This window comes from Notothenia coriiceps, unplaced genomic scaffold (genome assembly GCF_000735185.1).
Source record: "Notothenia coriiceps isolate Sejong01 unplaced genomic scaffold, NC01 NC01_scaffold00037250, whole genome shotgun sequence".
Lineage (NCBI taxonomy): Eukaryota > Metazoa > Chordata > Actinopteri > Perciformes > Nototheniidae > Notothenia > Notothenia coriiceps.
Window position 1 is genome coordinate 4,136,072 of NW_011369951.1, and position 17,066 is coordinate 4,153,137.

Genomic DNA, 17,066 nt, shown 5'->3' on the forward strand with positions numbered 1-17,066 from the left:
CGTGGTAGATGTCCGGCCCGTATACATGATGTCGCAGAGGTCGCGAAAGGTTCGCCGTTACAGTACCGACAGAGGAGGGACTAAACGACCTCAACCGGGCGTTATCGGCATCGCGGTGAAGACACTCAGTATCTTCACAAGTTTAGACCTAGTCAGATTCCAATAGGTCACGCAACGTCCGGCGAAAAATTCTCTAAACGCATACCTCCTTTTATCTCTCCCAACACAAACGACTCGTAACACTCAAGGAACCTTGTGGCCCCCCCTTTGTATAAGTACATATTTTTTGCATGTTTTCACGTAAAACGTACTATCCGGTCGCGAAATTCGAAAGGGTGCGGTATCGGGAATTAGCATAAGACCTGAAGTATACTTTGAAAATCGACCCGAACCCTTAAACAAACATAGCGGAAGGGGAGGGACAAATGTAGACATCTGTTAAACACAAAATATCAAAAATATCTGAGTCGTTGTCCTTACGAGTAATTAGAACTCCTCTATCAGTGGCGGAACCACCCTCTTCTGTATCAGAGGACGAAGTGTCTATAAAGTACACCCGGACTGGGTACAGAGGACGGGCTCCTGTCTCCAGTTGAAGAGTAAAGTTGCCAGTCAACTCATTACCCGACCGAGATTTGAATTTATTTGTTTTGAAATGACATCGGTTATGAAAACAACTAATCGTTAGACCACAATTAACCCGAAAATAACAACAACACTAAGTACATTTTGTAGGAATCTCTTGAAGGGACCAAATATTACGTCCCGAATTAAGAATGATGTGAATTTCCAAAAATTAACGAACAATGGCAAACAGAAACTGTGTCTACCAGGGTGCTTGATAGTCGCTCCGGTGCTAGCTCTTCTAAGGATGCTAAAGACTTTCTGTCGTTTGTTAGCTGACTTCGCACGGTCCGTCGGGCTTCCCGTCTTTTCTTTATGATGACTTAAACTGTCAAACTAAAGTCGATATTACAAATTTAATACGCGGTAAAGTATAAGCGGATGCCACTTTTCCGCCGTTCGAAAGCGGACAGGTTTACGTACACTTTCACTTACACGAATACAAATACGAGTGTGTTTTGCCGGACTATATTTAAACTTCGCCGTCATATACGTTTATGTATTTAATTGTTAGTTTCCCCTAAAGTCTAACATATATGTATTTTGACATTCGGAAATACTAATATGGGGAGCAAGACGACATATGACAACACTAGTCCAGGTCATAATACGGAAGACAGACGAAGTCCTTTTATGTGATCACTATCTAGTCCGACGACAACCGTGCAGGTCGTTTTAGTAGTGATCGTTAGAAACTTCGTCAATGATACTGTCGTTTAGTACCGTTGTGAAAACAAATTGAGTAGTAACCTCGTAAGTATACTGCGTTCCGTCGAGATGACTGAAAATGCCTGTAAACACCGAAAATACAAACTCAACAAGTATCAATTCTTTCGATAAGTATCCGTCTACACCAGTTAACTACTCTCAAAGATACCCTCGGAGTTAATATTGTCTCCGTACTTCATTCAACATATTTCGATGTACAAACATATTGACCGAAGGATAGATTCTTGTTTATGTCCAAAGTTCCGCGCCACATGCCGTTGTTCTTTTTGGCGGCGTCATAAATGTCCTAGAAAAGCGATTGAGACATCAGTGGGAGTGATTCGTCGTACTCGAGGCGTTTTCAGTTTATACCGTGGCATAATGAACGAACTTACCTTTTCTAGTAGTACACAATGTTTTTACGCACCGAAAACATCTCACCGACTAATGTTGTAAATTAAGTACATCACCGGACGCGAAAAAACTGAAACTTCAAATTAAAACTAGTCGTCAACCAAAAAAAAAAATTCAGACCCTCTTCAAAATTAACCAAAAACAGAAACGAAATTACGGTAAAAAAACCCATTACAAAATAGGAAAAAAAAACAAAAAAAGGGAAAGTTTCAACATTATTTTTCTTGGTCTTAGTTTTAATTTTTTAACTTGTGTTTTTTTTTTGGTTTTTTGTTTATTACCAAAAAAAAAAAAACTTACTTTTAATCTTAAAAAAACCAGGGAAAATAGAATTTAAAAAAAATTTTTGGAACTACCTTCCCCCAACCAAAAAAAGAAAAAACATTTTTTTGTTTAACTTGTGTGACTTTTAAAAGGAAAAAATTTTAAAAAAAAAACTTTAGTGAAGTGAATTTTTTTTAAGTTAAAAACTAACACTGTTTTTAACATTTGTGTCTTTTTTTTGTCTTTTAAAAAAAAAAATTTCCCATCCCATTTAACAAATTTAAACTCTTTGGCCGAAAAAGCTTCTCCTTTTTATTTGAAAAAAAAAAAAAAAAAACAATAAATAAGTTACCTTACGGAAAAAGAAAAAAAATTCGTTAAAACTTTAGTAGAAAAAAAGTCAACGAAAAAACTTGTTTTTTAGGTATTTTTTTGCCAGAGACTTCCTTTTCGGCATCATGACAAAAATTTTTTTTCGTTGCTGGTTGAGTTAAAAAAAAAACAGTCCGGGCGCGAATTTTTAAAATATTGACCTTTAACCGGGAATTTGGGAAACGAACAAAAAAAGGTCGGAAAAAAAGGTAAGGACACGTTGTTTTGAAATAGAGAGCACGGGAGGTTTTTTAACCCAAAGTATTAACAAACAAAAACCAAAAACCTTCCTTCCCCGGAAAAAAAAGAAGATTAATTGTCCTTTTCACCGTCTAAAAAAAAAAAAAGAGGCCAGCATCGCATTAAAAAAAAAAAGGTTTTTTAAGAAACCGCTTAGAGAGCTCGCGCCAAAAAAAAAAAAAAAAGAAGGCGTTTTGCAAATGTAATGATTGGAAAAAAAAAATTTGGGTAACTAAAATGTTGAAATAGTTTGGTACTAAAGGTTTCAAAGATATATAGATTATTTTATTGTTAGACAACGTTGAAATATTTAATTTATCCTCTTTTAACCGTGTTAAATCGTTTTTTTTTTTTTTATCCTTTTTTTTGTTTTAAAAATAGGAAAAAAAAAAAATGACCCATTTCAAAAAAAAAAAAAAACAAAAAAACCGGGGGTTTTTGTAATAGAAAAAAAAGAACCCGGTGTTTTAATTTAACCCGAAAAAAAAAAAACCCTTTTTCTTTTTGTTCATAAAAAGGTACCAAAAACTAAAGTTTAAAAAAAAAAAAAAAGGTTTTTTTGGTTCCAAATTTTCGGGAAACCCCAAAAAATTAAATTTTTTTGAAAAAGGTGGATTGGGAAAGATAAAAATTAAAGGGGAAAAGGGGAAAAAAAGCTTGTTGAAAAAATAAATTTGTAACTAAAAAAACAGAACCGGTCGAAAAGGGAAAAAATAACCCAAGAAAAAAAAAAGAGGAAGAGGAAAAAAAAAAAGAAAAACAGAACAAAAAAAAAACCGGGTTTAATTCCCAAAAAAAAAAGGGGGGGAAAAACGCTGGGAAACCACCCCAAAAACGGGTACGGAACCCAGACCGGGGGGGAAACCCCGGGGGAACCAAACCGAAAGGTGGGAAAACCCCTTTTGAAAATTTAAGGGACAAAAAAAATAAAGACAGAAAAACAAAGCAAAACAAACCAACCCCAAAAAAACCCCCTAAGGAAAAGAAAGTTTCCCTTTCAACAAGTGAAAAATATAAAACTCCTTTCGGCCTTCCTTGTCCAGGGGGGGGTTTTTTTTTTTTCAAAAAAAAAAAAACCCAAAAAAAATTTGGAAAAAAGACCCCCCAAAATTAAAAAGGGGGTGGCCGTACCGGTTTCCGAAGGAAATTTTAAAAAAAGTTTGAACAAAGAAGGGGGAAAAACGAACAAGAAAACCCAAAAAAAAAAAAAAGAAAAACCGAGTTATTCCAAAAACAACCCAAAAGTTTGGGGAAACCAATAAAAAAACTTTTTTTTTCCCAAAAAAAAAAAAACCCCTTCTTTTTCCCGTTGGGAAAAAAAAACCTTGCGCGCTTTCAAAAAAGAATCAGCCCATGCATGTGTTAAATTGAGCGAAATGAGGAATGGCTAAAATGCATGATCTGTTTGGTATTTTGAAAAATAAAAAGTATAAATATGCCTTATATAGGTATGGTCCTACACTATATTATTCAAATATAGCATGATAGGTCCACTTTAAGCAAAATGTTATACAATACAGAAAAATTGAAAACTTCCAACCTTGTGCACCCAATCCTTCATGTCAGTGTCACCCATGCACTTGTCGAGTGCATTGGAGGACAGGACCAGAATGAAGTTACGCGCCCGCTGTACGCTCTGGATCAGTTTGTCCTCAAATTTTCCGGCCTCCAGCTTCTCCACATCTATAAAGACGCTGTATCCTCGGACCTGCAGGTGCACCTTCAGAAGGCTTGGGACAAAAATGAGAAAGTACATTTTGTTGCACGTACCTTCTCTCGTTACTCTAAGTCTAATCTAACTAGAGCTGTAACAATTACACAACTAATCAATAAGATGAACTTAAAAAAAAACATCCCCATCCATCTTTTAAGTAATTTTTCATTCATAATGTTTTGAGTTAGAATTCTGACCTTGCCAGCTGGGAGCCAGTAGTCCGACGGTAGCTGATGAAGACGTCGGGCCCTGCAGGCTGAGCATCAGTTTGGCACGGTTTTAAGGGCTTGTTGTTAGCTGAGAGAATCTTGGCTCTGTGGACGCCGTTGTCTATGTGGCAGTCGTTCTGGAGCTGCTGATCCGTCAGGCTCTTGAAGTTATTGCGATCCACTCCTGACTGGACCAGTCCGTAGGTGTACTGCCGGAAACGAGGGTCAACCTCCACTAACCAGTCAGCCATGTTGTTTGGGTCACATGTGGAGTAATTGGCATACGTCTTCAACACACACAGGTCTCTCAGAAACCTGCAGGATGAGACAGAGCAGCTGTCAGACCACTGTTACATGACTGATGTTGAAGGGTTTGTGGCACTTGCCTTTTGCGACTGAGGCCTGCAGTCATGCCCAGATCATGGCACAGCTCCTGGTCTGTGATGTTCAGCAGGAGGTCTCCATCTACTTGGAGCTCCTGTACAGCAAACATGTTAGAAATGTCTGACATGGTGTATAATATGTAGATCTTAATGCCTATATTATCTCTCTGTTGAGTAATAAAACATACCTGGAATCGGTCACAGTAGGCACTGAAGCCGACCTGCTGCAGCCAGGTCCGCACTTCACAGGTTTTCCAGTTGGGCACACATGACAGGATGCGTCTTGGCACTTCCTCTCCCATCACGCTCAGTGCCCGCTTGGCTAGGCCACAGGCTGTACCGTTACTGGAGTACATCACCATTTTTTTTAGGCTCTGCACTGCTCCAATCTCTTGAAATATCTTAAAATAAACACAAGGGTCCAAGGACAGAGGGTGTCGTATTCATATTCTGTACAAACTGTAAAATGCACTGAGACAAATATATTAGTATTGGGCTATATAAATAAACTTTGATTGATTGATTGACAAGGTAAAACTAAGTCACATCAAAGCTACCAGACAATTATACATAACATTTTGAGCTACATGTGGATAGTGATGGTACCTTAGTATTGCCCTGACGAGACTTGATGCTGGCCTCCACACAAAGGTAAAAGGCTGCAATGCACTTTCCTTCCAGTCTTGTGCCATCCAGTAATGGCAGAAAATGCTGCAGGTCAGCTGCTGTCCTGCCCTGCATGTTGTCTGAACTGTCCAACAAACTGCGGGCAAAGTCGTCCGGATCTAAAGATGCAATAAATGGCTCCACCAGCTCCAGGGTTCCAGATTTCACCACCTCTTTCTCAATTTCTCGGTTTGCAGCTAACACAGTCACAGCCAGACATGCGTGGAAGCGAATGATTTCATCCTCTTTGGAAAAAGCCAGAGGGAAAAGCCACTCAGCTGCCTGCTTCTCAATCATCCATCTCTGGCAGCGGTGGCCTCCGTACATGGCACAGTTTGCTAGTGCCACGGCACAGTGGCGCAGCACTGTGGGGTCTGTGCCGCGGCACCAGAAGAGGAGGGCATCCAGGGCCCCGTTAGAGATAAGGTGGACAGACGTCTCCTCAGTGTGTTTGAACATGTGCTCCAGGATCCCCGAGACACTGCGAGCCAGCTGTGCATCTTCCTGATGTCGAGTGAGGTTGAGGACGACCCCCAGACCCATACGGGCTACATAATCCCTGTCAACAGAAGTTTATAATATTGATATCAAATGTTGAGTAAGTCAATCAGACATCAAGACTTTCTGCTGTTAATGTAAACATTTAAGATTCTCCTGAACAAACAGGGGTTTGCTTTTCAACTGTGAGGATGGGCTACTATTATTGTTTTGATGTCATGCTAACTGTGACCTCTATGACTTTTTTGTTGCCCTAGAATCAACATAGATATACAAATAGTAGACAGAATACTAACACTGCCTTTAAAATGTACAAGCCAATAAAAACAGCCTTGCTATTTTTGATAAACGTTGGTTATATATATAGTTACAGTATGTCCTTGCTGAATCAGTTGGCATAAACATATTGCCTACTATTGTATTGCATTGCAGGATTGTACATTGTTTGTGTTATTTTATCAATCCCTAGTGTAGCTACACAAACGGATTGCATATGGTCCAATTAAGTACTAAAACACACACAACACATAACCTCATCATACACTGAACCCGTCAAAAATGTAATTACAGATTTGCATATTGCAGAGCTGCTGTATAATACTGTGAAGGTTTAAAAGTAGCTTACCTGTTCTCTGAGGTCAGTATCTGCTCCAGCAGTTTTGCAGACTCATAGGTGATCTCCAGAGCAGGATTCTGCTGAAGCTGCAGCAGCAGCTCCAGGCCTCCATCCAGCCGGATCCTGTTGCAGATGTCCTCGGCCACCTGACGCCCTACAGTGGGCAAAACCCAGGCCTCCTCCACCAGCTGGAAGAGCTCGGCGATGGCCCTCCGTGTCTCATCTGAATCCGAGGTCTCGTGCGAGGACTTGAGCCTCTGGATGGCGCAGCGCAGGGCGGGGAGGGCGCCATCCAGAACCAGCTGGACATCGGCTCTGACGCCCGGAGACACTGCTTTTGGCTCGGATCCGGAGCCGCTCCTCCCTCTCTGCAGCCGGCTGACATATTCCGGGACTGTGAGTCTTTCTGAGCTGAACATGATGGAGAAATGTCGATAGAGCCTCCACAGGAAGAGCGTCAGAGACAAGAGCATCTACCAGCAGAACCACGTCCGCTTCCGTGTATGAAATGTTTTTACAAAGGCCTGTGAGAGATCTGATGCCTCGGAGAGATGCGCCAACCAAGGCCTGATATCAGATGTAAATCAAAAGTGACAGCTTTCACCAATTTGCATCACTTCTCTCTGGTCGATGTCATCCCTGGCAGTAATCTGTAAACACTGATCAGCAGATCTCGGGCCCGTCACAGTAAGCTTTCTCATAGTCAGGTGCTTCTTTGTCTCTTTTTTCCACACCGACCAGAAAACGACTTAAAGCGTTGACAGAATCGAAGGGTCTTAAAGAGGCAACTCCTCTGCACCTCACAAAAAAAGTGGAGAGCCAATCCTCCTTGTTTCCTGGAAAACAAAACAAACTATTGTCGTCTGTGTTTGCAGACAAAGAAGATCTGTTCAGATTTTCTCCCACCTTTTCTAACGCACTGTAGCGGCTCGTCTCCCTGCAGAAATACAAAATATATTCACACTCTGTAGTGTCTGCATCTATTGCATCCTCTGGTCAGCATCCACAGGCTATCTGTATCTTCAGGGGTCTGCACCGCCCACCGGCTCCGGATACTTCCCGGGATGAACAGGAAAACAAGTACCCCCTCCTCTTTGGTCCCTGCATCACAATCGGTCAGAGCTCTCTATGCTCAGGGATGTAAACACTGCAGGCCCCCTGCTGGAGGAACAGGAGAATAACCTCTGATTCACAGCTCAAAAACTCCTAAAATGTATTTTGCAACATTTCCGAGAAGACAATTTGCTCATACTAAATGTCTTGAAGGCTAAATTAATGCTGTACCGAGCACTGGCACAGTTAAATATATGTATTGGAAAAATAAAGAGATAATATGACACAGGTGCAGTACCACAAAAGTAATAAATATAATTCTCTCAATCAAGAAATCCATGCAAGCTTTACCCATATCTTTTGGCCATGTGAAACGTAAATGTTCCATTATTTTCTTGTTAGATTGGAAATTGTGAAATTTTAAGTGGATCCAGATATTAATTAATTAGTTGTAATGCCGCATGAGTTATGAATAAAAAAGGATGCATGTTTAGCCCACTTGGAATTTTAAAAATAACTTGTTTAAAAGTAATCACAATAATTATTAGGAAAAATATGACAAAATAAAATGAAAGCATGGAGAAAATCACATGGTTGCTTGAGACAAAATTGACTGTTCTGAAACCAGACAGAGGACTGTGATTCATGATTGAAATCATGGAGGCAACATGTGGAGGGAAGTCAGCTGACAAACTAATCTTTAATAGATTCTATAATAAAAATGTCCCTTCATTGCAGTGTACCATTTAGACCTTAACATTGAGAAATAAATCCAGCAGAATATGGAGTAAAACGTAGTGAATAAAAACAATTCAGAGACTTTGTTTCTGATGTCGGCCCTTGTTTTTTCTAGGTAGAACGTTTTAAATAGCAACCCTGGCTGCGGCCCTGATTGCTGTGATTGTAAAATGTCATTAAGGCAAATATAACTGCTACTTTCACAATACAAATTATAGTTCAATCATACACAGGACAAGGATGTCTGTTGTCACGCTTTCATACTGCTGTAAAAATGCTTTTACTAGCTCGTAACCGCAACACAGTTTTATTAGGTGACACAGCAGGTACTTTGCTTCCCTCTCTGTCTTCACTGAGGCCGCATACAAGTTACATTCTACATTCAGCTTTAGTCTTTTCCTGAAAGCAAGTAATGAAACAACACACATTCATGTTGTTCCCATAAGCCAGTGGTTCCCAAAGTGGGGGGCGCAAGAGAACAGGAGGAAAAATGGTTATAAAAAAATAAAAATAAATCATAATTTGAAAAATTATTGCTTCGAAAATAATATCATACAGTACTATTACGTGGGTCTCTGTGTTTCATTAAAGCACGGCTCTGTGTGTGTGTGGAACGAGCCATTTTTTGTGCGTGCGCGAGCGAGAGAGAGAGAGAGAGGAGAGCGAGAGCGAGAGCGAGAGAGCGCACCGGTAGCCTACCGGAGATAGTTGTTAGCTTCTGGTGCTAGCGAGCTACGCTAACGGATATAAAGAACAACATTCAACAACAAAGTGGAGGAGAGTCCTCTCCTGTCAGACTGAGAGGCTCAGTGAACTAATGGACTCTGAGTGTTTAGATAGTTAACTTTAGTCTAAGTTATCTCAGTGTCTCAAACGTTTTGGTCACCATTAATGTAAACAATTATTTTTTCCGAGGCACACGTTTAAATGATCATTATAGTTGAAAAACAGGTATATATGACAGTAAACAAAGAATAAAGTTTAAAAGGGTGATTTGTAAAATATCCATAAAGAAAAAGTAAATCTGTTTACAGTTCTGTTTCATATGGGTGTTGAGAGATGTATCCATTCCATAGATCTCTTCATTTTGCTCTCAAACTGCACCAGACTGATGCTTTTAACTTCAATATTTAAAAATAAATCTTCCCGGGGGAGTATTCCCCCGGACCCCCCTATGTGAGGTCCACACACCACCTACCCCTACACCTAGCACTTTACCCCTGCTTACACCTATATGCCTCGAGCCTTCATTGTAACCGTCACACTGTGTATATGCGTGGGGATTGTTGCAGTAGAAAATTCCACTGTAGCGACCGGTACATTAATGGGAAACCCTAAATGTCCCACCCTCTATGAAACGTCAAGCTACCCCACAGAACCCCAAAATAAATATCTGGCACCGCCACTGAGCCTGACTATTTGTGTGAGTGGGACTCGGACTCAGAGTTGAGGAGGTCATTCGTCCTTGTAGTGTCTTTTCCGTGGTAATAGCCCAGGAATGACTTTGCACTAATTAAATGGTTTCTTCACTTTTTGTTGGTCATTGTAAAGTAGAGGGTTTATTACCCCCTTATGTTTCTGTGAAGAGACTGAAATTTTCCACTAAATCTTCAACACTGAATGGTAGACGGCCGATTTCAGTCTCGCTAGTCCTCGCTCGTCGTCTTCCGGGGTGTCGGAGTACCAACAGAGACGCCTGCACTCGCTGCCCCGCTCTGTACTTCTTTATTACTCCGTGACGTACGAGTGTTAAGTAACCTTGTACACAGTCAGTGGGGCGAAGGAACAAACTAGATTGGAACTAAACGTTTGCAGAGATAGCCTCGCTTATGTTGTCTCTCTTTCTTCAGCTATCCCTTACACTGGGACTGGTGACAACGAAAACTCAAAGATGAGTTTTAGAAACAGTATATCCCTAGTGTGTCTCGTCTCCAGGAGAGAGAAGTCAAACTCATCTCTCAGCGAAGATAGGTTGTCGTAAATAAAAATAATACAGATGATTTAGAACGTGGATGTTTTGTTTCTTCATAGTCCTAAGTATGTTCCAGGCATAACCAGTATGACTATAAGACAAGTGTGACACTTCAGGATGACTCTGTTTACATTGTAAGAACTATACCCGATCATATCTTATGTTCGTAACCTACTTTGTCAACTTTAACTAACTATGTGTGTTGTTATTTGTATTTATCATCTTCGCCGGCTCCGACTTCGTATCGAATACCGTCATCAAGAGTTTAAAAAGGACAGTCCTGGGGGGGAAACCTCTTTTTTTTTTTTTTCAAGNCAGCACAAGAGAGGCTCTACAGGTGTATTTTGCTAAATCACCTTTATTGAACATAACACAAATACTAGACATCCACATAACAAACAATCAAAATAAAATGTATGCAATTTAATTATTTTAACCTGCTTTATTTGGGGGTGGACCTCACCTCCTCTAGGGGGGTCCGGGGGCATGCACCCCCGGGAAGATTTTTTTTTTAATGTTGAAGTTAAATGCATCAATCTGGTGCACTTTGAACACAAACTGAATTTATGGATACAGCTCTCAACACTCAGATGAAAGGGAGCTGTATACTTTTCAATAATCCAAACATCTTTAGAATATGATCACAACCATTAACAAATTATTTAAACTTGTTTATTTGTATCCTATGTTACCTAGTTAGCATTCTTTCTTTTTATTTATGCATATTTTACGAATCACTCCCCTTTTAAACTTTTGTACTGTCCTACTGTATAGTACAAATTGGAATGATTTCTTACTTTATTTTTTACAACTATATTAAATAGATAAAGGTGTGCTCTCTCTAGCTCTCTCTAGCTCTCTCTCTCTCTGTCCCGGTTGTTCACAGAGGTTCACAAATCATTTTTTTTTAAATATTTTTCTTTGGTACCTGCCTGGCGCCCCGTAGCACACTGCATTACTTTTAGCTTACTATTTTACCCATACACTGCTGTTAGCTAACTATTTCAACCATGTGTCCATCACTTTTAGCTAACTATTTCTACCATATTGATTATGTTCATATCTATTTCAACCATATAACCTACTATTTACTTTTTCTAACTGTACATGTCTGTTAGCTAACTATGTTAAACATGTATCCATTACTTTTAGCTGACTATTTTAACCACATATAAATAACTTTAAGATAAGTCTGTCAACCATGTATTCATTATTTTTAGCTAACTATTTCAATCATGTATAAATTACTTTTAACTGACAATTTTAACCCTATTCATTACGTTTAGCTATCTATTTCAACGGTGTAGCTATTACTTTTAGCTAGTTCATCCACTCACTCGAGTCGTAACTCACTCGTATGTGGTGTGCAGGTGTTACTGCAGATTCAGTATGTGGACATATAATTGTTAATCTATTTGGTATTTAAGAGACAAAGAAGGGGACATATTGTTGTAGAGGGGGTAATTAAAAAAAGAATAATAACTCAATAAAATATTTATAAAAAAAAGGCTTTTAGTTTTTCCTTACTTTTAAGTTAATCTGCTGATTGTGTCCATGTGTGTGTGTGTTCATTCAGTACAATAAACAAGTATTCAACACTCCCTCATTAACTAGCTGGCAGCCTGGCAGGACCTTCCATGCTGACTACACTGATGACTCCTTCGGTGGGAGGAAGAGAGGCAATACTTAGTCCACACGAAAACAAAAAGGAACCTTAGTCGTTTCAAAAAAGTCTTCCGTCCACACGGAAACGGCTCAAGAAACGTCTCCGTCCACACGAAAACGGTCGAAAACGCTGGAGACGCTGTAGTACATATGCCGGACCTCTAAGTGGCACTGTACTTCCGCCACAAAATACACCAAAATCAGCGAATAAGACCGATGACGATTATTATTATTATTATTATATTATTATTGTTGCTGATCGTTGTGGTAGAGGAGCTGTAGATTTTGCACTAAAATCTGTATCATGGTCAGTAGCCTCTGGAGCACGAACGCAACCCTGTGATCCGCCATTGTTGTTGTTGTTGGCGAAAAGCATCAGCAATGATGCAGGGGTGAGCAGGAGAGGTCGGGAGAGGCGGGGCTATGGCGTCATCAGTTTCAGGAAATGATCATATAGGGCGTACACACGGAGCCGCAAGCGTTTTGTCCTCAGACCTACCCACTTTGGGAGCCGTTATCAAAGTGTATCGGATTCGGGCTCCGAATCCGCGTTTCCGTTTCGGCCTCGTTTGGACGAACCGTCTATACGATAGAGAACGTTAGCGGATTCAACTGATATCGTCTCCGTGTGGACGGGGCCTTAGATGTGAGGCCACTTAAGTTAAAAAAGATACACACACAAAGTGGAGACAGAAAGAAGTTATTAGATTTGATAAAAACTCCAAAGACATTTCAGACAGGACTCGCAAAAGATCAATGTGAAAAGTGCGCTAAATTACGTGTATCTCATTCATATGTAGACGCAGAGCTGATATTAGAGTGTGTGCAGACAACCGGAGTTCAGCTGCCCTCTAGATTTTTCATTTTCCCACGTCACAACCTGTTATGTGTGTGGAACTGTGGTTAAATATCAGTAACAGGTGTGGTGTGTGGTGTGTGTGTGGTGTTGTGTGTGTGTGTTGTGTGTGTGTGGTGGTGTGTGTGTGTGTGTTGTGTGTGTGTGGTGTGTGTGTGTCAGGTAAACAGGTGTAGTGTGTAAGTGTAAGGGGTTTGGATCGTGGGGGGTTGGGTGTTAGTGAGCATAGGTATGGGCAGCAGATGGAGGACTGTGTGTGTGTGTGTGTGTGTGTGTGTGGTGTGTGTGTGGTGTGGTGGCTGTGTGTGGTGTGTGTGTGTGGTGGTGTGTGTGGTGTCCCATCATTATTCTGAAGCAGTGTTCCCAGCAACCGGCCTTTACCAGATGTAGAGCATCTAATGAAGAGTCAATGAACTAAAGCTTATGTCGTACACACGCTGAAGACACACACACGAACACACCCACGCACACAAACTCATTCACATCCCTTACATTCCACACAATTAGAAGACACATTTTTGAACCGCATTTACCTCCTCTCTCTCTCTTTCTGTGTTCCTCTCTCCACCCTCCGCTCCCCTGTCACCGCGGCGCAGTACTGTAAAAGGCGTTGCTATGGTAACCAGCTGCAGCCTTTATCACCAGAAGGGGTTGATGTTTCTAATGTTCGCCCTCCTCCACCTCCACCAATCTCCAATGCATCCACCAACTGCCAGCAGAGAGAGGAAGGAGGAAAAAGAAAGTACCAACCAGTAAGGGTTGTAGTCGGCTGTTGGTGGGCAGTAGGACACAGGAGAGAGGAGACAGCCCTCAGAGAGACAAAGCGCAGGGAACAGAGAGATAAGGTTGATGGAGACATGGTTGGAGGGTGGGTTGGGCCAGAAAAACGCCCTCTTAACTCATCTGGAATGATCTAACAGGCAACACAAACTATACTATACAAAGAGGTTTTTTATAAAGTAAATATATAAATAAATAATAATCGGTTGTTAGCGAGAGTGTAGGTTTGTTGTTGTTTGTAAAGTGTGGGGGACAAAGTGAAGTCCCGCTCCAAACAAAAACATCTGAATGGCAATATAACAAAGAAGTAAAGAAAATTCCATGTGAATTGCTTGCTTTATTCATTTAATAACCCAGCTTACATAATGTTGTTAGTTACACTTTGATAAGACCTTATACTTAATAACTGAACAATAAGTATTTTCATTTACAATAAAAAAGAAACCTATATATTGGGCCGGCATTACCTTAAAAGTGATGGTTCAAGTTATATTCCTCCTACCGACCATCCAGGCCTCCTTGAGAGGTGATACTCAGTGTAAACCCAGGTTCACCTAAAGGCGCACCACAGCTTCCTCTCCAGCAAGTGATAATTGGCATCTTCAAGCAGCAAGAAGCACACAAATGGTTGAAAGAAAAATTGAAATTTGGCCCAAACTTGAAAAAGGGTCTCTAATAAGAAAGAAATACAAGAAAGGCAATAATGAACTGGTTGTAAAGCAATGTAACTGAAGTTAACATCCTACTATAACATGCTGCTTTTCAAGAATGGAGTTTTTTTTAATGTGTAAATATAACTAATATCATAACCCTCCCTCCAAAATTCATGCACCGTACATGTACATTACAGCGATGGGTCAGATGTGTTTAAACCAGTTGAGTTGCAGGAACTATAATCAGTGTATTTAACTCCAGTAGAATGAGGTTGGCGAGCAACAGTTGAGGCTGAAAAGGGCCAAATTTATAAAAAGGCTCCCTGTTAAAGGCCATCTCATTGGAAAAGGTAAAAGCAGTGAAAATAATCTGATTCTAAGCGTGTGCTTAAAAATGGTAATTGATATTGTCAAAGCAAATTGTTCTGTTGATGGCCCTCTAATCTTTTGTATTGAAATAAAAATGAATTAATAAGCATCATTGAATCCCAGCATTCAGTGTTCTTAATTTTCCCACTGTGACCCAGGGACCGTGCGAACATGATTACTGTTGTTTCTTTACTCTGATGTGTGTTCAACAGCGTGCGCAGGCCCAGCGGTGGCTTTCCCTCTGCCCTGCACATCACAGGAGGCCCAGGGACGGTGCAACACAAGCTCGCAGGACAACACACACCACACCAACACACATATACAAATACACAGGGAAACACACAAGTAACCAAGAGGACATATTTGTCCCCTCCCACTGTCGGCTTCCATGGCTCGTATGTCTCTGATACTGGGACCAAAATTTGACGAAAAACACCCCACAAAAAACACCAGCACACAACAGTATATCAAGAAAATAAAGCCTTCAGCATGCACAGAAAAAATGGGTGCACCAAACATACATAGATTCAATTAACATCACATCATAAGGATAGCAGAGAAAACACACACACATCACACACACACTGGACGGCTGGAGGTTGTAGGGCCAGCATCACTGGGCCCCCCGGGACTGTAGGGCCCTTATGTGACAGCATGCGCAGCCACGACACCACCACATTTATGTGGGCCCAATGGGGGGGGTGGGGAAAGTGTTGTTGTGTGTGTGTGTGTGTGTGTGTGGTGTGTGTGTGATGTGTGTGTTGTGTGTGTGTGTGTGTGTGTGTGTGTGTGTGTGTGTGTGGGTGTGTGTGGTGTGTGTGTGTGTGTGGTATTTGTTGAGGGGACACCTTAAGGCCAGCAGCAGACGGACAAGGCAGCAGCATGCGACTGACACAAACACACACCAGCACACAAATAGCAAACCCCCCAGATCCCACTGGCCGATGCAGAAGGGTCAAAGTCAGAAGGAAGAAAAGAGAAGGGGGAGAGGAGAGGTGCGAGGGCAGAGTCTGCCGTCTGCAGGACACACTTGAGTGAACATACAAATAAACTGCATGTGTCATCTCATGAGGCTGCAGGCTGTGTACACACATGTCCGTCCTGTGGCAGCAGCCATGACAAAGACCGTCACTAGCATCACTGAAGACGGGACTAATATTTAGGTGTTTTTGTTCCCAGAGACCCGTGAGGTACACTTTTCTTCCGGGGGCGGAACTCCATTAAAAAGCATATTGGTGATCTCCTGCTCACCAGCCAGCACACCCAATCGACCATTTCCAGGTTCTCATGCCACCAGTTTGAAGAAGGTATTCCCCCTGTTTCATTTCCTTCTGTCATGTCAGCTGGTTTTACAAAAACACTTCAATAATAGATAAATCTTTTGGGGTAATGAGGCAACAGTTTATGAGAGGCTGTTTATTTATTTATTTGTGCAAAATAAAATAAGGCTGGCAATATTGTATGTAATTACAATTAGCATCGAGCACGCAAAAATGTGAATTAAACGCTGCTGAAAAATAGTCCTCCACTAAGGCACAATTTATTGTTTAACAGTATAGATTTGCTAATAAACTACAGTGCCAGCTGTTTATAAGATATTAACATAGGCCTTAATTTTTCTAAATTAAGTAATGCAAGTATTCAAGTAAACCATGAAAAACAATTCTTTTAGGTTTTTCACCCAGATTTTGTTGACAAAAAATGTAAATACTAAAAAATACTAATAGAAAAGTTCACCACATTAGGTTTATCACTGAGCATATCAAGCAAGTTATAAAGTTGCTTATCAAATACTCATTTGGTGTAATATCCAGTGAGAATAGCGTATATTTATCAAAGTGTACTTTGATATAGATTCATGATTCACACTCAAATACTACAGTGAATCTCAGGAAGGTAATTTACTTAACTTTTATAAATTTTTATTATCGCTTTGTTAGGTTTGCCCTGAATAAAGTGTTCACGTTTGAGAAGAAAACACTAGTGGAAGTTGTTAGATCATTTAGTCACCAACCATTTTTCACCAAAAGTCTATTTTTTGAAGGTGTTTCCTTCCCTAATAAATGTTGTTACAAGAAAATAACAGCAATTTTTATGAATAAATAACATATTTGAAGCGTTTTTATTTTTGCTGGACCTGGTGATGGAAAAATATATTTATTTGAGGCATTTTCAAAGCTTTCAAAAAATACTTTCTTAGTATTTATCTTCAGCACGTATCGAGTTTTTAATTTCCACAACACCTAGCCTCACCTTTCCCATCTGACCCTCC

General features: G+C 40.5%; 2 protein-coding genes across 7 annotated transcripts in view; one reads left to right on the plus strand and one right to left on the minus strand.

The window, feature by feature from the left end:
• The window catches only part of LOC104966729 (zinc finger protein Aiolos-like), a 596,491-nt gene that overhangs the window by 523,729 nt on the left and 55,696 nt on the right, over positions 1 to 17,066 (plus strand). The window lies entirely within an intron of this gene.
• The window catches only part of sarm1 (sterile alpha and TIR motif containing 1), a 16,845-nt gene continuing 3,846 nt past the window's right edge, over positions 4,068 to 17,066 (minus strand). Inside the window, exons 2-8 of one of the 4 annotated variants that reach the window (XM_010795958.1) lie at positions 7,615 to 7,869; positions 6,718 to 7,544; positions 5,535 to 6,153; positions 5,117 to 5,329; positions 4,932 to 5,023; positions 4,534 to 4,860; positions 4,068 to 4,352 (exon numbers count right to left, since the gene is read on the minus strand). In XM_010795958.1, the coding sequence (XP_010794260.1) occupies positions 4,130 to 4,352; positions 4,534 to 4,860; positions 4,932 to 5,023; positions 5,117 to 5,329; positions 5,535 to 6,153; positions 6,718 to 7,181 (1,938 nt within the window). In that variant the 5' untranslated portion in view covers positions 7,182 to 7,544; positions 7,615 to 7,869 and the 3' untranslated portion in view covers positions 4,068 to 4,129. Of the gene's footprint in view, positions 4,353 to 4,533; positions 4,861 to 4,931; positions 5,024 to 5,116; positions 5,330 to 5,534; positions 6,154 to 6,717; positions 7,870 to 17,066 lie in introns of all 4 variants that reach the window. The other 3 variants (XM_010795960.1, XM_010795957.1, XM_010795956.1) reach the window with 3 other exon arrangements.